The sequence below is a fragment of the Lampris incognitus genome, chromosome 13 (assembly GCF_029633865.1).
Source record: "Lampris incognitus isolate fLamInc1 chromosome 13, fLamInc1.hap2, whole genome shotgun sequence".
Taxonomy (NCBI): Eukaryota; Metazoa; Chordata; class Actinopteri; order Lampriformes; family Lampridae; genus Lampris; species Lampris incognitus.
In genome coordinates, this window is record NC_079223.1 from 7,158,335 (window position 1) to 7,184,834 (window position 26,500).

At 47.0% G+C, this 26,500-nt stretch overlaps 1 protein-coding gene across 5 annotated transcripts in view; it reads left to right on the plus strand.

Moving 5' to 3' along the window:
• Positions 1–26,500, plus strand: part of LOC130123237 (neurexin-1a-like) — a 456,613-nt gene that overhangs the window by 342,910 nt on the left and 87,203 nt on the right. For all 5 annotated transcript variants that reach the window (XM_056292379.1, XM_056292376.1, XM_056292378.1 and 2 more), the window contains one exon: positions 20,158–20,329. In XM_056292379.1, the coding sequence (XP_056148354.1) occupies positions 20,158–20,329 (172 nt within the window). The remainder of the gene's footprint in view (positions 1–20,157; positions 20,330–26,500) is intronic.

The following is a 26,500-nucleotide window of genomic DNA, read 5'->3' on the forward strand; positions in this document are numbered from 1 at the left end:
TAGATAGATAGATAGATAGATAGATAGATAGATAGATAAATAGATAGATAGATAGATAGATAGATATAAATAAAACCGCCAAGATGGCCGGCTTGGTCGTTCCAGGGCGAAGTGAAAGGGCCGTGTGTGTTCAACACTACATCCACCCAATCTGCTTGTGAGTGAGAGGTGCAGGAGAGATGTGGTTGTCTCAGGAAGTCACGGAGCCGTGATAAAAGTGCCTGGTCAGCTCCGCAGAGATGACAAACATTCACATACGTGTCAGTGGGTGTTGACATGTCATCATCCTCCGGAGAGGCTGTCAGCACCCCTGCCAGATTGGCCATTAGCAAATTCTCACCCCACAACACTTACCCATGAAGCAGGTGTTCCTCACCATGCTCACACCAACTGACAAGTGAGAATAACTGAGTCAAAACCTGATATTTAGTGGATCGTGGGAGGAATCCTGAATCCCATTCATCTTCCTGAGAACCGCTTCGCCACGGCGTCACACGTGTACAGTAGCACCCCTGCGTAGACTGATGGTCATCATGAGAGCGTCCTGATTTTGGGACACGGGATACTACAACGGAATTTGTTAAGGGACGCGGCCTTGCGTCACTGAAAGTCTCTACGGGTTTCATTGTGATTTAGTAGTCGTGTAACGGCGCCCCCGGCAGCCGTTCTGTACACAACAGCTAATGTCAGAGACGGTGGGGAAACAGGCAGCCATACGGGACAGACGAGTGACATGAATTTTAAAATCCAGCAGGAAGTGAGTGTCGGGTGTGATGGCTGATGCCACCTCGGTCTCCTCTTGTCCAAACAGTCAAGACTAACAAGCAGAGCAAACAAACGGAAAGTTTGGTACGCAGAAGCAGTTTACAATCCCGTGCACTTTCACCGGGGGGAGAAAAGCATGTTTCACATTGGCCGGTAAAGGACGGCAGGTCAAGTTCTTGACTTCTCCGTGTTTCTTCACGTAACTGGTGACAGAGTCAACAAGGTTGAATGAATTGCAAAATAAAATGAGATTTCGGTCACACAGACCACGTGGGACATGAAGGAAAAAACCCACAAGGACCCACTGCTTGTTGTACAATATTACTCTCTTTACTGGCCGTCTGGCTGAAGCTGCAGTTTATGAGTGTTCCTGAGTACTGAAGATACTGAGTATGCACCGGGTCAGGCTGACCCACAGGTGCAAGTCCGCTTGGACCTTTCTTTGCGTTGTGTATTTGTGCGCTTGTGATTGGGATTGGCCCAAGAGACGGAAATTATTCTTGAGAAACTGGACGTTTCTGTGTTGAAGGGAATGTGTTATTCCAGAAATTATTCCAGAAATTCCCCATATGAACTGACCGTTTCCCCCTGTGTGTGAAGGGGGGCAGCTCACTGAAACCCTCGCATACTTTTATTCATATTACCCCCCCCCTCCCCATTTTTCTCCCCAATTGTATCTGGCCAATCACCCCACTCTTCTGAGCCATCCCGGTCGCTGCTCCACCCCCTCTGCCGATCCGGGGAGGGCTGCAGACTACCACATGTCTCCTCCAATACATGTGGAGTCGACAGCCGCTTCTTTTCCCCTGACAGTGAGTTTCACCAGGGGGACGTAGCGCGTGGGAGGATCATGCTATTCCCCACCAGTCCCCCCCCCTGCCCCCACCCCCACCGAACAGGCGCCCCGATTGACCAGAGGAGGCGCTAGTGCAGCGACCAGGCCGGCTTCCCATCCGCAGACACAGCCAATTGTGTCTGTAGAGACGGCCGACCAAGCCGGAGGTAACACGGGGATTTGGCATCATGTCCTTTTCACACAGCTAAGCCAGGTTTCCTCCTCGGTCAAAATGAAAGACTTTGGTAAGCGGTTTGCAGTAGCTGCAGCGTGCAAATACAAATTAAAATCAGAAATAAGGAGGCCAGTCGTTCTCTCCTCTGCAATGCCATTTTCAAATCAAACATATGAAGGGTAGTTGTTGGAGGTCAGCTGTCTTTCCAGCTTCAGCGTTGTATTGAGACCAGTTACCACCTGTTACTCATACCCGTACTGTTTTGAGCGAATATGATGAGACAGAATCGATCTCGCTGTGCCACATCTCGGCGCAGGCAAGGCCCAGCTGTGCCGACAGGCTGATGGAGGAGTTTGATTCTGCACCTCAGATAAAACAAACTCCACAAACTTACTTTATGAGTCCTCCCACTGCCAGGCGTCATTCAAAATGAAAATGAGGCCGGAAAGCCATTAAGACCAAGAGCAGAATTACTTTTTAAAATAACATAAACGCAACTGTAGCCCTCTAATAGCTCGAAAATCTAGGACAACAGCGGTCATCCCTCCGAGGTTTCAGTAAAACATGGACCCTGTCATAACTGAACACCTCTTGTTCTAGATATTTAATGAATTCCACTTGCGTGATGAATTGAGCTCTGCTTGGGAATAGCAGAATCTGTTTCAACAATGTTGACTTTAAAAGCAAGAAAAACTCAGTGTCCATAATTTAGTAAGAGAGAGAGAGAGAGAGAGAGAGAGAGAGCCCCCGTCTGCATTACTAGGGTGCGAGAGAGAGAGACTGGGTGGGCAGATAGAGAAAAAAGTAGTGCAATAATAATACATCCAGCTGAAGGGAATAATGTTGGAAAGCTTGAAAAAAGTCATCCATGAAATTGCTTGTTGCATCCCTTAAAACCTCTTGATTGATGGTGGCAATTTTAAAGCTTGGCAGTTTCCTAGTTCTATGGTCCTATCAGAAGCCAGTACTCCAGGGTTCTCTGGTCTTAAAGAATTCCCTCCATCCTTATATTTCTGTGCAGCGTGTACCTCAACAGCCTATTTATAGTACTTTGGCTCAAATAGGGGGGTATAAGAGACTAATTTACGAAATGCGGGCAGTGTTACAGGCACATCTTAATAGCCAATACATCACTGCTTCAACTTACCAGTTAATGCAGGTACAGAACCGGGGCCAACAAACATCCAGCTGCAGCCCGATGCGTTTATTGAGAGCAGCTTGTGGCTGTATGGAGGTGCATATGGTGCGCATACGCTAAATGAGCCCCACTGGAAAATGCAGTTATTACAGATCATGCATCCCTCTTCATTTTCTTCTTCCTCTTTTCCGTCTTCTTTTCCTTCTTCTGCCGCTCCTTACTGTTAACATTGTTATTACCATCATTGTTATCGGTAATAGTGGCGGTAATAGTTGCCATAGCTACAGTGCAGATTAATGGGAAATGGCTCAGCAGTTGACTAACCTAATGCAGTGTAGGTTTGTGTTTTCAATAACAATAATAATATAATAAGTCTTCGAATCAAGTGATTTCAAATATTGCAGGGTTGAACTGTATCATCAAAATATTGCAGGATTGAACTGCATTATCATGAAAATATTGCAGGGTTGAATTGTACTATCATCAAAATATTGCAGGCTTGAACTGCATTATATCATCAAAATATTGCAGGGTTGAACTGCATTATCATCCAAATATTGTAGATTTGAACTGCATTATCATCAAAATATTGCAGGATTGAACTGCATTATCATCCAAATATTGTAGGTTTGAACTGCATTATCATCAAAATATTGCAGGGTTGAATTTTACTATCATCAAAATATTGCAGGGTTGAACTGCATTATCATCCAGATATTGTAGGTTTGAACTGCATTATCATCAAAATATTTTAGGTTTGAACTGCATTATCATCGAAATATTGTAGGTTTGAACTGCATTATCATCCAAATATTGCAGGGTTGAATTGTACTATCATCAAAATATTGCAGGATTGAACTGCATTATCATCCAGATATTGTAGGTTTGAACTGCATTATCATCAAAATATTTTAGGTTTGAACTGCATTATCATCCAAATATTGTAGGTTTGAACTGCATTATCATCCAAATATTGTAGGGTTGAATTGTACTATCATCAAAATATTGCAGGATTGAACTGCATTATCATTCAGATATTGTAGGTTTGAACTGCATTATCATCAAAATATTGTAGGTTTGAACTGCATTATCATCAAAATATTGCAGGGTTGAATTGTACTATCATCAAAATATTGCAGGATGGAACTGCATTATCATGAAAATATTGCAGGGTTGAATTGTACTATCATCAAAATATTGCAGGGTTGAACTGCATTATATCATCAAAATATTGCAGGATTGAACTGCATTATCATCCAAATATTGTAGGTTTGAACTGCATTATCATCAAAATATTGCAGGGTTGAATTTTACTATCATCAAAATATTGCAGGGTTGAACTGCATTATCATCCAGATATTGTAGGTTTGAACTGCATTATCATCAAAATATTTTAGGTTTGAACTGCATTATCATCCAAATATTGTAGGTTTGAACTGCATTATCATCAAAATGTTGCAGGGTTGAATTGTACTATCATCAAAATATTGCAGGATTGAACTGCATTATCATCCAGATATTGTAGGTTTGAACTGCATTATCATCCAAATATTGTAGGTTTGAACTGCATTATCATCCAAATATTGCAGGGTTGAATTGTACTATCATCAAAATATTGCAGGATTGAACTGCATTATCATCCAGATATTGTTAGGTTTGAACTGCATTATCATCAAATTATTTTAGGGTTGAACCGCATTATCATCCAAATTTTGTAGGTTTGAACTGCATTATCATCAAAATATTGCAGGGTTGAATTGTACTATCATCAAAATATTGCAGGGTTGAACTGCATTATATCATCAAAATATTGCAGGATTGAACTGCATTATCATCCAAATATTGTAGGTTTGAACTGCACTATCATCAAAATATTGCAGGGTTGAATTTTACTATCATCAAAATATTGCAGGGTTGAACTGCATTATCATCCAGATATTGTAGGTTTGAACTGCATTATCATCAAAATATTTTAGGTTTGAACTGCATTATCATCCAAATATTGTAGGTTTGAACTGCATTATCATCAAAATGTTGCAGGGTTGAATTGTACTATCATCAAAATATTGCAGGATTGAACTGCATTATCATCCAGATATTGTAGGTTTGAACTGCATTATCATCCAAATATTGTAGGTTTGAACTGCATTATCATCCAAATATTGCAGGGTTGAATTGTACTATCATCAAAATATTGCAGGATTGAACTGCATTATCATCCAGATATTGTAGGTTTGAACTGCATTATCATCAAAATATTTTAGGTTTGAACTGCAGTATCATCCAAATTTTGTAGGTTTGAACTGCATTATCATCAAAATATTGCAGGGTTGAATTGTACTATCATCAAAATATTGCAGGATTGAACTGCATTATCATCCAGATATTGTAGGTTTGAACTGCATTATCATCCAAATATTGTAGGTTTGAACTGCATTATCATCCAAATATTGCAGGGTTGAATTGTACTATCATCAAAATATTGCAGGATTGAACTGCATTATCATCCAGATATTGTAGGTTTGAACTGCATTATCATCAAAATGTTGCAGGGTTGAATTGTACTATCATCAAAATATTGCAGGATTGAACTGCATTATCATCCAGATATTGTAGGTTTGAACTGCATTATCATCAAAATATTTTAGGTTTGAACTGCATTATCATCCAAATATTGTAGGTTTGAACTGCATTATCATCAAAATATTGCAGGGTTGAATTGTACTATCATCAAAATATTGCAGCATTGAACTGCATTATCACCCAGATATTGTAGGTTTGAACTGCATTATCATCAAAATGTTGCAGGATTGAACTGCATTATCATCAAAACAGAATGCTGTGTCCATACTATCAAAATATAACAAAATATTGTTATATTGCGAGGTACTCGGGATGCTTAAGTGTTTGAGGTGCAGGTGAAAGTGGGCTTTAGAGCCGCTTGTCTTTTTCAAGGTCTGATGTTAAGCTTTGCTGTGTTGAACTTGTTCTCCAAGCTATATGGCTTCCAACCCCACTGTTGATGCCTATTTTCTCTCTCCACTGAACAGTGCCTCCGGACCTTTCAAGGGTATGCAGAGGGACATGCTTTCAAATCTAATACCTCCACTCCAGTATGTTCTTTTTTTTCACCCCCTTTAGATCAGTTTATTAAGGACCCTCTGAATGATGAATTTGTTCAGGGTTCGAAGGCGTGCTTTGCATTATCTCCAGCCATCATTAATGGGAATGTGTTTTCCATGTGGAAGGAAGCGATATCCGCCTGAATGAAGTTTATCAGTTTTAGACCATGCTGTTGGGCAACAAGCTATTATCTTATTACACAGCAGACTTTATTCAGGATTCTTACACAAATCATGGTCTCAAAGCAACAGGCTATACAGCGCCTAATGAATGATTTCATTAATTACAGTCACACATAAAAAGGCAGAGTCCATTAACACTGAACAAAGACTATTAAACTATTATTAAATAAGATTATACATAAATGTCAGCCTGGATATTTGTACATTTAAATTAATGCATATATAATTATATATTATTATAATATATATTATAATATAATGTTTATGGATTTGGTGAGAGAGGACATGCAGGTGGCTGGTGGGACAGAGGAAGATGCAGAGGACAGGAAGAGATGGAAACGGATGATCCGCTGTGGCGACGCCTAACAGGAGCAGCCAAAAGTAGTAGTAGTAGTAGATAATATATAATAATAATATAATTATAATGTATAATATATCCATCCATCCATCCATTATCCAAACCGCTTATCCTGCTGCCAGGGTCACGGGGATGCTGGAGCCTATCCCAGCAGTCATTGGGCGGCAGGCGGGGAGACACCCTGGACAGACCGCCAGGCCATCATTGGTAGATTATTTCTTTGTTGTAACAATGCTTCTTGGCAATAAATCTTATATCAGGCAGCTGATTGTCAGCACCTAGGGTACCAGAAGCTCAAAACAAGAGTCAATAGCAACAGCAAAATAAGCTGTTTGGCATTGGCAGAGAAGATCTGGCAAATGTTTCATGGGCGCAACCCACATACTCAGCTCTGCTGCTCATCCCACAGATGCATGTTCCTTACACATGTGGCACCATTTAAAAGGGAAATAAACAGGCTTTCCAACGCTATAAGATTTATTGCCAAGAAGCATTGTTACAACAAAGACAATCTACCAAACACACACTTCCTTACTTTTTGTGCTAAGTGTATATATATATATATTTAACTTTGTTAAAAGAAACACTCAACGGTAGGGAAAGTGCTCAACAAATAAGGAGCAAAATAATCCACAGCTGATGATGGCTTATGGCATGAAACAGGCTTGTACTGTCTCATAAAGAATTTACTTGGCTCACTGGATTTTATATATATACATACATACATACACACACACACACACACACACACATATAGTCATACACACACACACACACACACACACATATATATAGTATACACGTATATATAAATGGTTTGTGTGTACGTGTGTGAAAATGTATTTTGTTGTTTGTGTGTGTCAGGGTGACCTGATCTCCCTGACACTGACTTTCGTGCCCACAGTAGAGACTCCATTGGGGAAACTGGTTGACCCATGCACCAACCACAATGTCCCTGGTTTAGAACTTGTCCTACAGTCATGTAATTCCTCTACTAATACAGGAATTGTGTCAAATTAATTCAGTCAGAGTAAGAACCAGCTTTACTGTTTATCAGGTGTGTAACCCTGAACCCCGTTTTAATGAAACACAGCTGATAAAATGTCTGCCATGATAGTATTTTAGTGTTATGTTAGCGATGCTTCTGACCGGTGTGTGGCAGGCGTGTGTTAGTTTTTAGGGTTTCTCGTGAGTATTTAATTCTTACATGGGTGTTAACTGGTGAATACACTGCTGTTCATCTGCCCAGCCTCCCCCAGTACACACTTTGTTGTGTCGTTTTTGACCTTTCTGTAGCCAGAGAGTTGCACTATATGAACCTTACTAACCAAGTGAGCTGGATTCCCATTATGATTAGAGAGCGACTATGGAGCCGGGGATGGAGTCAGCGTCGGCAGAGGGGGACGGAGATGAAGGTCGACTCACCTCTGCGTCGGGCCACCTGTCACAAGTGGACAGCCAGAAGAATCACCCGAAACCCAAATTGATTTCTCGTTGCAAAAAGGGAACAAAATTTCAGATATCTGTTGACCTCTCTTGATGAAATTTGTTCCTACGAGCAGCAGAAATGGTGCAGCAGAAAGAATGTAGACAGACAGCGGATGTCATTCCAGGAAAAGATGAGTTCTGCTTTCGAAATGCAGCTCCCATTACACAGCAGACGCTTTCTAACCTGAGCCCTGTGTGCTCCTGCATCAGTGATGGACAACGCGGGCTATTTTAACTCCGACGGTGAAACTTGACTCAAACTTTGCATAACTTGCCCCCGAGTAATTTCCTTTATTATAAAGTTATCCTTAGAACATCACAAAAATGAAAGGGTGTTGCTGAATTATCCGGGGGCGCAGACAAGTTTTCCCGTACTACACCCATTCTAAGACAGTATCGCCTCGTGTGTCTTGTTTTTCCTGGAGGACTCGACTTTTAAATGGCTGACGCGACTGGCTTGATGATTTATTAACTTGAGGTATTTGATGAAGCTCTGCTTGCGTGAAGCCACTTGATAGACTCTCCCAGCAATGGAAACAATTTCAGGCCAACTTCACAGATAATTAGGCACTTTAGCTGCCAGAGATGATTTTAAAATAGGCTGCGCTCCTCACACACGTGCATATACCTCCACACTCTCGGGATGCCCATGAGTGACGGTGAACTGAAGGATGAGGGCACCTTGTCAGCGAAAGTCACGGTTCTGGATCTCTTCAGAGGTTAGCGGACATGCCATGTACAGTACTCGCCGTCCTTTTCCACTTTGCTGTCAAACGGCGGCAGGAGAGCCTCCTCCCCTGCAGGGACGCCTCTCCGGCACTCGTCTCGTGTTGTTCCCTGCGTTGCTCTGGACGGGACGTTTGCGTTTTACTTTTTTCTCGTCGAGCAGACACATCGATCCAGAGTGACTTACAAGGGGATCATCAATTAGCAGGTATATATTTGCCAACCAGCCAGCGTCTTGGCACGCCGCATAGCAATCATTAGCCAAGAGTGGATGTAAAGTCTACTGCCCCCTGCGATAAGGATCTGTGCTCTTGCATCACTGAGAGTAAAACACGGCGTATTTCAAGTCCGGTGATGAAACTCAACTCAGACTTTGCATAACCTGCCCCCGAGTAATTCACGTCATTATAAAGTTAAAGTGGTACTATGTTAGTACTGTTAGAGGTACTGTGTACTGCCCTGTGGTGGGCTGGCGGCCTGTCCAGGGTGTCTCCCCGCCTGCCTGCCGCCCAGTGGCTGCTGGGATAGGCTCCAGCATCCGTTGGGTGTGTTGGTGTGCCTGTTGGTGTGCCTGTTGGTGTGCCGGTGTGTTGGTGTGCTGGTGTGTTGGTGTGCCGGTGTGTTGGTGTGCCGGTGTGCTGGTGTTGGGTGTGTTGGTGTGCCTGTTGGTGTGCCGGTGTGCTGGTGTTGGGTGTGTTGGTGTGTTGGTGTGTCGGTTTGTTGGTGTGTCGATGTGCCGGTGTGTTGGGTGTGTTGGTGTGTCGGTGTGCCGGTGTGTTGGTGTGTTGGTGTGCTGGTGTGTTGGTGTGCCGGTGTGCTGGTGTTGGGTGTGTTGGTGTGCCTGTTGGTGTGTTGGTGTGCCGGTGTGTTGGTGTGCCGGTGTGCTGGTGTTGGGTGTGTTGGTGTGCCTGTTGGTGTGTTGGTGTGCCGGTGTGTCGGTGTGCCGGTGTGTTGGGTGTGCTGGTGTGTCGGTTTGTTGGTGTGTCGGTGTGCCGGTGTGTTGGGTGTGTTGGTGTGCTGGTGTGTTGGTGTGTTGGTGTGTTGGTGTGTTGGTGTGCTGGTGTTGGGTGTGTTGGTGTGTTGGTGTGTTGGTGTGCTGGTGTTGGGTGTGTTGGTGTGCCTGTTGGTGTGTTGGTGTGCCGGTGTGTCGGTGTGTCGGTGTGTTGGTGTGTTGGTGTGCTGGTGTTGGGTGTGTTGGTGTGCCTGTTGGTGTGTTGGTGTGCCGGTGTGCCGGTGTGTCGGTGTGTTGGTGTGTTGGTGTGCCGGTGTGTTGGGTGTGCTGGTGTGTCGGTTTGTTGGTGTGTCGGTGTGCCGGTGTGTTGGGTGTGTTGGTGTGCTGGTGTGTTGGTGTGCTGGTGTGTTGGTGTGTTGGTGTGTTGGGTGTGCTGGTGTGTCGGTTTGTTGGTGTGTCGGTGTGTTGGTGTGCCGGTGTGTTGGGTGTGCTGGTGTGTTGGGTGTGTTGGTGTGTTGGTGTGCCGGTGTGTTGGGTGTGCTGGTGTGTCGGTTTGTTGGTGTGTCGGTGTGCCGGTGTGTTGGGTGTGTTGGTGTGTTGGTGTGTTGGTGTGCTGGTGTGTTGGGTGTGTTGGTGTGCTGGTGTGTTGGTGTGCTGGTGTGTTGGTGTGTTGGTGTGCCGGTGTGTTGGGTGTGCTGGTGTGTTGGGTGTGTTGGTGTGCTGGTGTGTTGGTGTGTTGGTGTGTTGGTGTGCTGGTGTGTTGGTGTGTTGGTGTGTTGGTGTGCCGGTGTGTTGGTGTGCCGGTGTGTTGGGTGTGTTGGTGTGCTGGTGTGTTGGTGTGTTGGTGTGTTGGTGTGCCGGTGTGTTGGGTGTGCTGGTGTGTCGGTTTGTTGGTGTGTCGGTGTGCCGGTGTGTTGGTGTGCTGGTGTGCTGGTGTTGGGTGTGTTGGTGTGTTGGTGTGCTGGTGTGCTGGTGTTGGGTGTGTTGGTGTGTTGGTGTGTTGGTGTGCTGGTGTTGGGTGTGTTGGTGTGCCTGTTGGTGTGTTGGTGTGCCGGTGTGCCGGTGTGTCGGTGTGTCGGTGTGTTGGTGTGTTGGTGTGCTGGTGTTGGGTGTGTTGGTGTGCCTGTTGGTGTGTTGGTGTGCCGGTGTGCCGGTGTGTTGGGTGTGTTGGTGTGCTGGTGTGCTGGTGTGCTGGTGTGTTGGTTTGTTGGTGTGTTGGTGTGCTGGTGTGCTGGTGTGTTGGTGTGTTGGTGTGCTGGTGTGCTGGTGTGCCTAAATGTACAAAGAAACACCAGGTTAAGGAGGATTGAAGGTGGTTCATACCAAACTCATCAAGTCAGAGGGATTCCAGTGTGCGCTACATTCCACACCTGGTTTATCCTCCAACCGTGTCCTGACTGTGGGCGGTCGCGGTCGTTCCAGTAGTTTTTAAGTCCCGGTCGTCGTTCGGGGCAGTTTCCGTGGTTATTTCAGTTCGTTTTATAGGCCTTGTTACCTTGGTTAATTAGCAACATGTTTTGATTTCCAGGTAATATTTCCACTTTTGCTATTCAAGTTCATGTCTGTCTGAAGTTTAAACTGTTTAAAAATAGTATTTTAGTTGTTAAAATGTTAATTGTGGTGTCAGTCGTTTCCTGACAGACACACTAACATGTGCAGTGCATCATATCTCAGCGGGGTCTTTATCTGACAGAACGTAGAGCTTAAAAGCCGGCGGTCTTTTTGGCCGCCCGTGGTGGTTTTAGGCAGGCGTGACATCCGGTCGTGATGCAGCTTCGACACAAACGAGTAACTTGACTATTTGACGATCACCTCTCCCCTCTGTCAGGCAGGAGCCCGGAAGACGTCCGGACGAGGCGGTCGGTCCCTTAAGGGCCTCGGCCGTGACGAAAGTAAAAGAGTAAAATAAAAAGTCCCCGGCCCAAATGACTAAGAGACATGTTTTGGCATCGTCAAGGTAACGGGGCGTCTCATAAGGTGCCGTCCATTCCCACTTCTGCCATTTCGAGCACTTACCGGGTGACGTCAGTGAAGTCCGCGAGAGTTGAGGGCTCGGGCCTTGGGGGGTGGGGGGGGGTTGGGGTTGGGGTTGGGGACCGGGCCCAACAGCGGCGCGACTAATCGGGGCCCTCAAATTAGCTGCACGGTGCCGCAGATCGGTACGGCGCCGTCGTGCTGCAGAGGACGTGAACTGTTTTATCAGTCGGTTAGGAAGAGCTGACATGTCTCTCTCCACAATGTCAACACCGTGAGACGGTGTGGACGCTGGGGGGGGGGAGGGGTGGGGGTGGGTGGAGGTGGGGGGTGGTACTGACCTCCAGAAATGAACGTCGCTCAGGCGAATGCAAATCTGGCAGTTACAGTAAAGGTACTGAGCTTGCACCTGCTTCAGCTCCATGTGGACGCACAGCAACGTGCACCGGTGTGTCGCACACTTGTGCACGAGCCAGTTGGTGTGTGTGTGTGTGTGTGTGTGTGTGTGTGTGTGTGTGTGTGTGTGTGTGTGTGTGTGTGTGTGTGTATCCTTTCTACCTGCGCCTTTGTGAATTAATTCATGCATCCCAAGTCACGGGGAGCCGTGGTGAAGGAGCAATAGGGGCAACAAAAAAAAATCCATTTTCTTTCTCCTAAAAAAAAAAGCCACTATAATTTCATTAACGGGCTTTGCTTTGAAAAAAGAGGGGAAGAAAACTGTCGGAGGTAATTAAAAGATAAGCTGGAACAGTGCAGTCGGTTTGCCCCAGCCTCCGCTGCTTTAAGTCATTTAGTCTCCACAGTCAGAACCTTTTACCCCCCCCCCCTCCTCTCTCTTTAGACACACACATGCACACTCGTGCACTCATCTGATATTAGGAAGGCTCTCCTCCACCTGCCTGCAGACCCTATATTGACATGTGCACCGGGGGAAGATGTGCTGCAGTCCCGCGGGGTCGGACTTGGGAGATATGAAATGTGACAGGTGCACAATAGTTGTCAACATGAATGACTCATAAACAAGCGAGATATTAGGGCAGCCGGCATCATGGCGTGCATTCTGACAGAACATCTGAGAGGAAGCTTGACACCACCTCGAATATCACTTCTCACTTCTTCTCTTCTTTTTTTTTCTTTCTTCCTCGTTGCTCTACCTCCACGGGCAAGAGGGAAGGACGCTCACTCCTGTAGGCGCAGTAAACTCCTCAGACAGTTTTGCTCGGCGTGCTTCTGCTCACACTTATTCCGTTGGATGCGGGATAGAGCGTGTACATAGTTCTGGTCCAGATCCACCTGAGCATCGCCGTGTTGGATTTTTAAAATTTAATACCTTTGTGGAAAAAAAAGAAAAAGATACACAGCTGCCGCTCCCTGAATGCTCCTAAAATCTACTCCTGTATTTTCGTAATGTGTGTGTGTGTGTGGTGTTAGTTAGTTAGTGTAGATAGCGGGACCGAAAACTAAAGCACTTATGATCCTAATTCTTTTTGGAGGTGGTAGGTATTGTTCCAGAGAGTAAGGGAAAAATCCCAGAAAATTAAAATTATGCATAAATATGCATAAATATGCAAAATATGCATTTTTCTAAAAATGGCTAAAAACCCACTTTTCTCGGCATGTCAGATGATTCTGAGCATCTTTGATTTTTTCACCTATATAAAAAAATTTTCTGGGACAAATGTTTTGGCTTTATGCAAAATATATGAATATTTGCAAAAATGCACTTATGATCCTAATTTTTTTGGAGGTGGTAGGTATTGTTCCAGAGAAGACCAGAAAAAAGCAGACCATTAAAATATAATTATAATGATTATGCATAATTATGCAAAATATGCATTTTCTAAAAATGGCTAAAAACCACTTTTCTCGGCATTTCAGATGATTCTGAGCATTTGGGGGGAGGGAGTTGGAGTGGGGGGGGGGTTAGGGGCAGGGGGAAGGCGGTTAGCTGGCAGGATGAAGAGGAGGGAGATTTAGACGGGTGGATAACCAAACCGCTACATTGTAGCGGGGTTCTTCTAGTTACATATATTTGCATATATTGACACTATTTATGACGTGTGTTGGTGGCGTCATTTCCTTCGTGGAGTTCGTTGCTCTGTCCTAGAAACACACTAGCGCCCTCCAGTGCAGAGAAATAGTCTAAACTTGATTTTTGATTATTTCCAACATGTCTGGTTACAGATGCCGTTGCGGACGCACCATGACTACCACCGAGGTGCTGCAGCATTTACAGGCGTCGGACAGCGGCCATTTTAAATTGTTTGAAAAACAGTATTAAAGTTGTTAAAATGTTAATTTTGGTGTCAGTTAGTTTCTTAACAGACGTACTAACATATGCAATACATTAATATCTGAACTGGGTATTTATCTTGACAGAATATAGAGTTTAAATACCGGCGGTCATTTTGACGGCCCATGGTGGTTTAGGTAGGAGTGAAACCCCGGTGGTTCTAGCGGTAATATTACTCCCCCAGATACTTACTGTTCAGTACGATACAGCGGCTGTTGTGCAGTTGTACGACGAGGAAATCTGGATGACTTAGTCACGTTGTGGGTGCGGACGGAGAGAAACTGACACCCTCGGCATCGCTGCAGCTTCTCCTCCCTCCAGCTGCTAGCATGATATGCGGGGGGGGTGGGGGGGGGCGTAAAGATTAGCGGAGAATGGTGGATCTGCTGCATCACTTAATTAAACTCCATTGCAGCTTGATGAGCAATTAATCAAGGCGGCTTACCACGGTGTCAGGAAGGGCCGGCTTCACGGGGCGCGGGATGTTTGCACCACATATATTCCTAAGGGAGCGGCCCAGCGGGGGAGCTTCACTTACCCAGTTAGCGGTGCTGAGATTGGGCTGGGAGTGATGGGCCGGGTTTACGTAAGCGGCTATCAATCACTCACTGACATAAGCCTGCACCCTATTAGAGATCACGGATTAGGCCCCTCACGCCGCCGGAAGAGTGGGGGGGGGGGGTGGCGACTCGTCTTAAGTGGATTGTGAGGAACTTCAGGAAAAAAAAATATGGAAAAAGTATCAGATTATTTTCTAAAATAATAAAAATGCCGCTGGAGAGGCCAGTGCCGTCCCTATCTCGGGGAGCAGATGCAGTAAACAGTCAGTTAATCGCTTTACGCGGTGATGACCACGGACCGTAAGCAGGTCAACGTTTCCTCAAATCGCAAGACTATCGGCGCTTATCTCTGATCTGACTCGTTGGGAAATTATTTTGGTGGTTTTTGTTTTTTTTTGTGATTTTGTCCTATATGACCCTTTCATCTACGTTGTCATCTCCTTCAAGACAGTGAAATGGATGTTTTTTCTATGGAAATTGAGTCGGCAATTTGTGACTAAATGCAGTGGATTTATTAATGAGACCATTGGGAGCATTAAAAGTCAACTGAAGGAGGCTATTAAAAGTAGGATTTTAATTGGTTTGGTCCCTGCTACTAAACCTGTTTTTCTTTTTCTTTTTTCTTTTTTTTTCAGGAGCTTTAGTGCTATAAAGTTCTGAATTAGCCTGTTTTATTGTCTGATAGTCCTTGAAAGAAGGTTTATTGCTGGAATACCATTATGTTATAGTCACGCGCTTTAAGATAACCTACGGATGCTGTTTCAAGATGCACAGGTGCAAATCTGCAAACCATTTCGGCTGCATAAAACTTAGTGTGAAAAATAAATATTGGATCCTGGTCCTGTAGTCGGCCTCTGTAGACTCCAGCAACAGATGAGCATGAGCGCTGAAAACAAAGAAGATGGATATGTGAATAACAACACCATAATACAGGGGCGCAGCTCCAGGCAAGGGCCGTGGTCTCCGGGCCCACCGGACGAAGCAGACGAAGCCCTCCTAGCCGATCCAGCGCCAGCTCTCCCAGCCAGACACCCTCGACACGCCTCCCCGCACTCCTCACGACGACACCAAAAACACCACAGTCAACGCCGGGTGAGGCCGCCACCAGACCGCCCTCGGCGTTATCGGAACTGCCCGTCTGCGTGGGCTAGCAGTTGGCTTAGCCTGCCCCGCTCTCCCAGCCGATCCAGCGCCAGCTCTCCCAGCCGATCCAGCGCCAGCTCTCCCAGCCGATCCAGCGCCAGCTCTCCCAGCCGATCCAGCGCCAGCTCTCCCGGCCAGCAAATGAAGACAAAACTGAGACGCAGACGTGGACAAAGACACTGCGTGGACGGTACTGGGTGAGGCCGCCACAAATGTGAACTCCCACAACCATCTTCTGACAACAGCACTGGGCGAGGCCACTGCAAACGTGAATTCGTGCAGCCGTCTTCCCACACTGGAAGCTGGTATTTACCATTAGTTTCCGGTAGTTACTAGTAGTAGTTACCTAGGTAGTTACCCCCCAGTCCTTTCCTAACATCCTACTAGGTAGTTACCCCCCAGTCCTTTCCTAACATCCTATTCAGGCCCATGATTTGTTATGTGGAGACAGAGAGGGTAGTTTCATGTAATAACATGGAATCGGAGCTGGAAGATGCAACGTTACCTTTTTCTAGTGGTTACATCCTTCCTAAAATCCCAGCCAAGCCCGGGCTTTGTTACCCGGTAATTACCCTGGTATTACCCGGTTATTACCGAGCTGTAATCTAAAGTGGAACCTGGGTATGTGTCCTGGTTGCTGCACTAGCGCCTCCTCTGGTGGGTCGGGTGCCTGCTCGGTAGTCTGCAGCCCTCACCGGATCATCGGCGGGGGGGGGGGGGGGGCAGTGAATTGGACGGGTACAGTAGGGGGGAAAATCCACAACCCCACCACCATAATAACATGTCTTCCTTTCACAACCGCAGTGTTTGATTCTAACGACAAAGGAGTCGATCCCACCCAGCCAGCACAAGAGGAGGAGGTGTTTCTCCTGCGGGCCTCTGGTGTGAAGGCTGACGCCGCCGGAAGAGGCCCGTGGTGCTCAGTGCTTCCAGCGTAGAAGCACAGCTGTCTTTCTGATGCGGGCTGAAGGATCTCAAGGGGGGCATTCCCCTCCTGAAGCAGATTGCCAGTAATACCAGGCTCAGCGCTACACCCGCACAGCATCCTCTCATCCCTTCAGTCCTCCAGGACATCCTCACGCCGAGGACTTCCACGCGCCGCCGTCACCTTTACACTGGCGTCTCAGACGTCACGGCTTGTCGTAGAACGGTGATTTTGTGTGTAAGTTGTGACACTTGCAGAGCGTCTGATGGGCCCAGGTTTGGTACCGCGGTGTGTGCGACACATGACAAATGTTTTAATTTAGCTTCTGCTTCTGGCACAGGACACTCACCCTTCACTCACCCTGCAGACGAAAAGAGCAGTGTGTTTGTGTGTGTGTGTGTGTTTGAGTGTGTGTGCGTGTGCTTGATGTGTGTGTGCATGTGTGTGCGTTTGTGTGCGTGTGTGCATATGTGTGTGCATGATATGCATGTGTGTGTGTGTATGTGCATGATGGTTGAGTGCGTGTGTGTGCATGAGTGTGTGCATGATATGCATGTGTGTGTGTGTGTGTGTGTGTGTGTGTGTGCATGATGGTTGAGTGCGTGATGTGTGTGTGTGTGCATGTGTGTGTGTGCAAGATTTGCATGTGTGTGTGTATGTGCATGATGTGTGAGTGCGTGATATGAGTGTGTGCGTGATGTGCGTGTGTGTGCGCGCTTAAGCGTTAGAGTGTGTGCATGAGATGCGTGTGTGTGTGTGTGTGTGTGTGTTAGAGAGTGCGAGAGAGACACGGAGACGGAGTAGGGCTCTGCTGACTGGATAATGACATGCAGAGAGCTGCACCTCCAGGTTGAGCCTCCATCCAGATGCTCCGCTCACTGCAGCTCAGAAGGGGAGAGACTGCAGCAGCGTATGCGCTCGTCTCCGCCGGACGAAACAGCAGGACGCAGGGACGTGGCTCTCGTACCGTAACACAAGCTTATTATTAGAGCAGGTAGCCGTCGCTTATAGATCTGAGGCAGTCGGGCCGAGCCGGGTCCTGTGATACGACGTGCCTGTATTTCCGCAGCGACACTGTTTCATGGTCTCCTAGCAACGACAACACTACCCACCGAGATTTAGTGATTCAGCCTCATAGAGTGTGCTCAGACACAATTACACCGTCTCGCTGGGTCGTGAAGCTACTGTACAGCGGTTAAAGGGACGATGAGGCGAGTTTTCATGTTTGAAACAGGCCCCGAGCCCAGACCCCAAGCCCAGATGGTTAATTCTGTTACCCACACATGCTAGTGTGCAGCGAAACATGAAACCGCCCCAGTCAAAAGTGTGGTGCAGCCAAGAGGGGAATCGTCCTGGGAACGGAACGGAAATTTTACAGGTTTTTCACCAATTCCAAAATGACATTAAAAAGAGATGAGCTAGTAAAACATTAAGCCAAGCGTACTAGAAAAACACATTTTACTTTAATCACAGGAAGTTGAATCAGTTCATCTGGACACGTCTGTTGAGAGAAACAACCTCTTCAGTCTCAACTGACTGCAGGGGCCCCGCCCTTATAAACAACACAGCGACATAACGACCGAAACCAACGACCGGTTTCATATGCAAATTACCATGACCATTAACTAGAGTTACATTATGTGTACTTTTCACAGAGGGTCGGGGAATGTTTGCAATCACAGCATTGTAAGACGGTGACAGATGTACTCTTAGGCCATCCCCGGTTCAGGGATGGTTGTTCCCGCTTCACATACGTAGATGGGATCTTTGGGCCCAAACACACCAAACCGACTAGAGGCAATGAAGGCCGACTGTTGCATCGCCTCACGTCACCTGCCATCTGGGCCAAAAAGTAGCACTTGAACACACCACAAAGACTACAGCCGATGGCCAGCTAGCATGTATGCTCTGCATTGATTCACTAAGCTGAACAGCTGATCAGAGTGATCTGTCTAACCGACGGGCTCCATCGATTTAGCATGCCGAATCGGCCGAAAAGCTGCCGACAGGTCTGACTAGTGCCGACGGTGTGGGACACACCGCAAAAACTAAGGTCACAGACGCTCACTGATGGCCTGCCATTGGCCGACAGTCAGGCTGGTGTGTCAGGGCCCTTTGACTCCCCTTTCAAACCAGTGTTCCTCCCTATCAAGGATGTGCACATCCTCATCCCTGAAAGAGTGGCCACTGGCCTGTAGATGGCGTAGACTGTGGAGTCCTCGCCTGACGTATTAGCTCTCCTGTGTTTTGCCATCGAGTCTGTTTGGTTTCCCCGATGTACAAGTCACGGCAACCCTCCTGGCACTTAACTGGGTACACTATATTGCTCTGTTTGTGCCGGGGAACCCGATCCTTGGGGTGGACCAAGAAAATCTACTTTCCACTGACGTGGTTGTATGGGAGGGAGGATAACAGCTGGCTCGTTCTACCGAGCGCCATAACTACATCGACTTTAGCATACCAAGTATGTTTCTGGGAGATTTACATTTGGGATTAGTTTTAATTTTGCAGAGTAACAACTGTCAATTCATAAAATTATAGTTTTACTTTCTCAGCACCATTTTTCTGCAAATAGGGGTGGTAAAAAAAACCTCTTATTCTTATACATTTAAATATAAATATACACTTATATACTTAAATATAAATATATACTTATATACACACAAATATACATTTTTCTGCAAATAGGGGAGGTAAAAAAACAAAAACTTTTCTTCCTCATAACGATGAATGAAGTGATCCTTAATTATAACGTGTGATCAAAAAAGAAAACCCCAATAAACTGGGAATCACAGAAAGTTGAATCAGGGGGCACCCCGGTGGCTCATCTGGTAGAGGGGTACAACATAAGGCTGAGTCCTTAACGCAGCCGCCTGGGCTCGAATCCGGCCTGGGCCCTTTTCTGCATGCCATCCCCTCTCTCTCCCCTGCCTTTCCCGTCTCTCTCTACTGTCACTGTTAAAATAAAGCAGAAAATGCCAAAAAAGGAATCTAAAGTGCATCTGGGTGGCGTAGCGGTCTATTCCGTTGCCTACCAACATGGGGCTCACCGGTTCGAATCCCCGTGTTACCTTAGGCTTGGTCAGCGTCCCTACAGACACAATTGACCATGTCTGCGGGTGGGAAACCGGATGTGCGTATGTGTCCTGGTCGCTACACTAGCGCCTCCTCTGGTCAGTCAGGGTGCCTGTTCGTGGGGGAGGGGAAATATCGTGATCCTCCCACGTGCTACATCCCCCTGGTGAAACTCCTCACTGTCAGGTGAAAAGAAGCAGCTGGACACTCCACATTTATGGGAGGAGGCATGTGGTAGTCTGCAGCCCTCCCCGGATCGGCAGAGGGGGTGGAGCAGCGACTAGGATGGCTCGGAGGAGTGGGGTAATTGGCCAAGTACAATTGGGGGGAAGGGGGGGGGGTCCAAAAAAAAGTTGGATCAGTTCTGGGAATGTAAACTGGGAATTTAATGCAACTCATATTGACCACATCCTGTGTTTTGTCTTGTGCTTTCTTCTCTTTTCAGGAAAAAGGGAACATTGCGGTTGTGTTTAATGTGGGAACGGATGACATTAACATTGAGGAGACGTCAAAGTTTGTAAATGACGGAAAGTACCATATAGTGAAGTTTACGCGGAGTGGGGGTAATGCCACTCTGCAGGTGGATGACCTGCCAGTCATTGAGCGATACCCCACAGGTGAGTAGCCCACTCCTCCTCCGACTGTCCGCCGCTGTCTAAAACTGTAATGCAACGAGTGAGACTTGACTTTATGCAGAAGCAAGATGTTACCAGTGTAGCTGCTGGACTGCTGGACTTGTGTTTCTGATGGGTTATTTTACAGTTACGTTAAAAGAACAATGCCACTGTTGTCCAGTTCTCCTCATCTCCAGTGTGTCGCATCTCTTTACCGTAACCTGGAATATCTCACCGTCAGCTGATGCTTTTTGCTCCCCGTGTTACACGTCTAACTTTACATGTGCCTTCGAACGCCCATCCACTTGTTTATTTTCCAATCTAAAACATACGCCCTCTTGCCTACCAACACGGGGATCACCGGTTTGAATCCCCATGTTACCTCCGGCTTGGTCGGGCGTCCCTACAGACACAATTGGCCGTGTCTGCAGGTGGGAAGCCGGATGTGGGTATGTGTCCTGGTCGCTGCACTAGCGCCTCCTCTGGTTGATTGGGGCGCCTGTTGGGGGAGGGGGGACTGGGGGGAATAGCGTGATCCTCCCACGCGCTACGTCCCCCTGGTGAAGCTCCTCACTGTCAGGTGAAAAGAAGCGGCTGGTGACTCCACCTGTATGGGAGGAGACATGTGGTAGTCTGCAGCCCTCCCCGGATCGGCAGAGGGGGTGGGGCAGCGACCGGGACGGCTCGGAAGAGTGGGGTAATTAGGAGAAAAGGGGGGAGGGAGGAATAAAAAAAAAACCAGATACCCTCTTGACATTTCTACGTCATATATCCTGTAATGGATGTGAGTCCCAGCTACGTCGGGTTTTTAACGGCCGAATCAATACACCGTTCACAGCCAGATGACTATTTCACCAATTTATTGTGGCAAGTAATGGAGTGCCAGGTCGGTTTAATTGTCCATCAATACGAGACATTATTTCTGGGGATGGATGCAACAACAAACCCGCAGGAAGTTGGTCACTCGGTAGCCATGATTACATTCATCTTGGCTGTTTCAGAGTCGTACTTGTACCCATGAAATCAGGTCCCGGCACAAGCCGTCCTGCTAATGGTTTTTATGCTACCATTAATAGTTTTTATTGGTACTGGTATTTAGTCACATGCAGACAGTGTACAAGACAAACACATTCGTTTTATAGGAAAACATAATTACAAGTCATAACGGCAAATGAGAGGAAGAAATGAAGGAAGATCAAAAGATAACCCTAAAAATGAGAAAGGGGGTGTCCGGGTAGCATGGCGAAGCCGGATGTGGGTACGTGTCCTGCTCGCTGCACTAGCGCCTCCTCTGGTCGGTCGGGTCGCCTGCTCGGGGGGGAGGGGGGTACTGGGGGGAATAGCGTGATCCTCCCACGCGCTACGTCCCCCTGGTGAAACTCCTCACTGTCAGGTGAAAAGAAGCGGCTGGCGACTCCACATGTATCGGAGGAGGCATGTGGTAGTCTGCAGCCCTCCTGGATCAGCAGAGGGGGTGGGGCAGCGACCGGCACGGCTCAGAGAGCGGGGTAATTGGCTAAGTACATTTGGGGAGAAAAGGGGGAGGGGGGGGACCCAAAGAGAAAGGAATAAAAGCTGAAATGACACAAACGTATTCTGTCCATGTTTTGATAACGCACTAACAGAGTGGAAAAACGCAGTCTATTAACGCCAGACACCAGAGTCATCCCGAATGAATTCCCTCCGACGACCCCGGAGGAGCAGTTTGCCCCAAAGTTATCAGAAGTAAGCGCTTTTATCTTGTTATTTTCATACTCATTTGAGTAATTCGACCTTTTAGTATGCCAAAATGTAAATGCTTCACCCGCCATGCACACATATATGTGTATATATGTGTGTATATATAGTGTTCATAGGCAGTCTAGACAGGATACAGTCCTCCTGCAGCCATTAAACAGGAGGATGTGTGAGTGCAATAGGAGCTTTGGTGCCACTGCAGCTCATCGGGACGTATAAATTGAATGCCCGTCCCGCCCCTCAAGACCCAGAGTCATTATGTAAAAATCTGCAGGAACTGCATTCTCTAAGTGGACAAATGATTTCATTTATTCCAACCAAATAAATGCAGGTTCATACAAACCATAAACTTGTCTCATGCGAGCGTTCTCATTCCCACCGGGCCGCGACTGGCGCCATATCAGGCTGCGTTCCAACTCTGCCGCTGTACCGACGGCGGATGACAATAGTTAAAGCTTTGTTTCGGGAAAGTGTTGCGGATTAACTTGAGATGCGATCCAAGCGATGAGGTAAGTCAGCTCCCATTCAGAGTGTCTGCTCGGGGGAACGGCTGGAGTAACACTGGGGCGGATGTGAAGTGATCTGTAACCACTGGAGATGAAGGAGAAACTCAGTAACACTGGCATGTTCCTTTAGAGTGTCACCATGTCAGTAGCATGATAACGGCACCAAGTTATCTGAATGCCACAGCTAGGGTTGTTGTAATCATCACCAAAAGCCTTTGACAAAAGCTATAGAGGACTGAAGGCAGGGTGGATGTTGTGTGATGCGTCATGACTGGTGTTCCTACGTACTCCCTCGTCCCGGAGCAGTGTGGAGATCCTGTGCCAACAGAACCAGTTTGAGATCGAGAGGCATTTGACAGTTGCAGAATAAGAGGATACTGGCATTATGGTGACACACACATCCCTTGCATGTCAGCTGACTTTATTTTTACTTGAAATTTCGTAGTGTCATGCTCTCTCTGTATATCTATCTATCTATCTATCTGGTGCCTCTTGTGTCGGTGTACAACGATAGCCGGCCAGCACTGATGGATTCCACTTGCCCCGATGCCTCTTTTCCATGGTCGCAATGTGCTGGTGTAACCTTTCACCGTGTTCGTCACTGACTGCACCAAGATCAGCAGGGACGGAGTCCAAGTGTGACTGCAGAACATGAATTTTCAGTGCCATGGTGCACATGTGGCCCCTCATAAACTGTACCGCAGTGGGATGCTGTCAGCTGATCACTAGCTTAGCTAAAGTAGCCTACTTATGTCCTTTGGGTAGAATTGGTTTGTAAAAGCTAACGCTTGGGAGCGGCACGGTGGCGCAGTGGTAAGTGTGTTCACCTCACAGCAAGAAGGTCCTGGGTTCGAGCCCCAGGGTAGTCCAACCTTGAGGGTCGTCCCAGGTCGTCCTCTGTGTGGAGTTTGCATGTTCTCCCCGTGTCTGCGTGGGTTTCCTCCGGGTGCTCCGGTTTCCTCCAACAGTCCGAAGACATGTAGGTCGGGTGACTAGGCCGGACTAAATTGTCCCTAAGTGTGAATGTGTGTGTGTGTGTGTGTGTGTGTGTGTGGGCCCAGTGATGGCCTGGCGGCCTGTCCAGGGTGTCTCCCCGCCTGCCACCCAATGACTGCTGGGATAGGCTCCAGCATCCCCGCTACCCTGAGAGCAGGATAAGCAGTTTGGATAATGGATGGATGGACGGATAATGGACGGATGGATGGATGCTCTCTCTCTGGAAATACAGCAGGGCTCACGGTTCCTACGTTGCAAGCAGCCAACACAGGAGCCTCAAATGACGGAGTATACAGAAGACAATTTTTAACCTGTCTCACCCCTCTTTGCATATTGTTTGGTGACCTTTCTCTGCATGGCCAGTGCATTCATCTAGATGAATGTGAGAGTGTTGTGGCTGCAACTCAATCCTTTCTTGTTGCCCCAGGTGAAAAAGGGATGTTAATGGATCCCGACGTGCCACAGACATGGCAGATTGCACCGCAGGGCAAATGCCTGGATGCTGCACGCTACAGGCCCCCGTCTCTCGAACACGCATGATGAAATACTGATGCTCCTCAAAAATACATTATGGCTCACTCTTCTTTTTTTTGTTATAGCTGTCTGCAGTAAAACAGCATAACGTTTTGTAATGAGGTCAACACACGGTAAAGAACCTGACTAAGTGTAAATGCAGCTAATCACCTTACCTCCGAACCCATCCATCCATCCATTACCCGAACCGCTTGTCCTGCTCTCAGGGTCGCAGGGAGGCTGGAGCCTATCCCAGCAGTCAGTGGGCGGCAGGCGGGGAGACACCCTGGACAGGCCGCCAGACCATCACACAGGGCTCACACACACACACATTCATAGCTAGGGACAATTTAGTACGGCCTAGTCACCTGACCTACATGTCTTTGGACTGTGGGAGGAAACCAGAGCACCCAGAGGAAACCCACACAGACACGGGGAGAACATGCAAACTCCACACAGAGGACGGCACGGGACAACTCCCAAGGTTGAACTACCTTGGGGCGCCAACCCAGGACCTTCTTGCTAGGCGATCACGCCAACCACTGCACCGCCGTGCCGCCGACCTAAGAACCAACTTTGAAATTCACTTCAGTCTCATAAGCTGTCCAAAGGAAAATGAGCAGCGTGGACGTGTGGGGAGGGATTTGTGTTGGATGTCAGGAGGAAAGGCGTGGTAGCCTGTGGACTGGCGCGACAATCACTGAAAAGTGCCAAGAAAAGACTTTAGCCAATTTCTCATGAACTGTAGCATTCCTATAACCCATTATAATTTCTTTTGTGTGTCCTTGAAAGACTCGTTTGGTAATCAATAAGATGCTGTTGCCATTTTAAAATGCCAGACCACCGTTTCAGGTGCGGTGAAAGAGGCGTTAGAGAGGATCAGGGTCTTTGTATTCAGCAAATTTCAGAACAAATTCTTTGCCTCGTCTCGAGGTCGATTAATAATCTCTCATCTTAGCCAAGGCAGACATAGCCCACATTATTAGGTTATTCAGTTTTATAGTGGATAATAACATCGCTAACGTGCCAAGTATGGCCAATTGTATTATACACACATACACGCACACACATATGTATACCCCCCCCCCTTTCTCCCCAATTGTGTCCGGCCAACTACCCCACTCTTCCGAGCCGTCCCGGCCTCTGCCCCACCCCCTCTGCCGATCCAGGGAGGGCTGCAGACTACCACATGCCTCCTCCCATACATGTGGAGTCACCAGCCGCTTCTTTTCACCTGACAGTGAGGAGTTTCACCAGGGGGACGTAGCGCGTGGGAGGATCACGCTATTCCCCCCAGTCCCCCCTCCCACCCAAACAGGCTCCCTGACCGACCAGAGGAGGCGCTAGTGCAGCGACCAGGACACAAACCCACATCCGGCTTCCCACCCACAGACACGGCTGATTGTGTCTGTAGGGACGCCCAACCAAGCCGGAGGTAACACGGGGATTCGAACTGGGATCCCCGTGTTGGTAGGCAACAGAATAGACCGCTAAGCTACCCGGACGCCCTATACATATATCTTTAAGTCCTGGAATGGTTCGTTGGTTGATAATATTTTGCACCGTTTTAAAAGTATATTAAATGTGTTAAATCAACCCAAAACCGCACCAAAGGTGTGATTTCAACTGTAGCTGAATCCATTTCTGCCACTGATGATGTTTCTAATACTAATATTAAGTTTCTAATACTGATAATAAGTTTCTTAGCAGAAGCAGATGGTCAAGTTGTTACCTTAGCCAGCTTTGCACAATGAGAAATTGAATTTATTGTTAAAGACATTCCACTAAAATGAATCTAAAATGTTTATTGAAAGGCGTGGGAAGATAAGAAAAACTTGGAGAGGCTGGTAATCGTTACTGAACTTCAATTTTGATGCATCCACAGATATCGAAAATGAAAATTGAAGTTTAAATTGTAAAAGGAAATTGATTTTTTTTCCTTTAAAGGGGCAGAGCTACAAGTGCTCTTGGGTGGCGGCGGGGGGGGGGGGGCACATCCACTCCCATCCCTACCAATTGGTCTTCATTGGCAATGCCAGGTCCGCCTGTCTCATTAGGCCCGTTGAAAACTAATTACCTCTGATTACAATTACTGCATGCAGCCTCCCCCAGCCTATACACACACAGCCATTATTTTCCCTGTTCGCCAGTAGTTTGATTAGCCCCCTTCTCTGCCTCGAACACGGCCATGATCGCAGCCCTCCGCCACTCGTAGGCCACTCACAGATCAACAGTGATCGTAATAAGAGTAGACGGCAAAGATTAAAATGATGACTGGAGAGTGGGAGAGATGTAGAAGAGGGGATTATATGGGAGAGGACTATCATTGTCAAAAGCAAGGGAATAATTACTTCACTAGGCCCTATATTGCCACCCTCTTAATCTCATTAAAAAGTTACATACTGCATACTTACAGGCCATT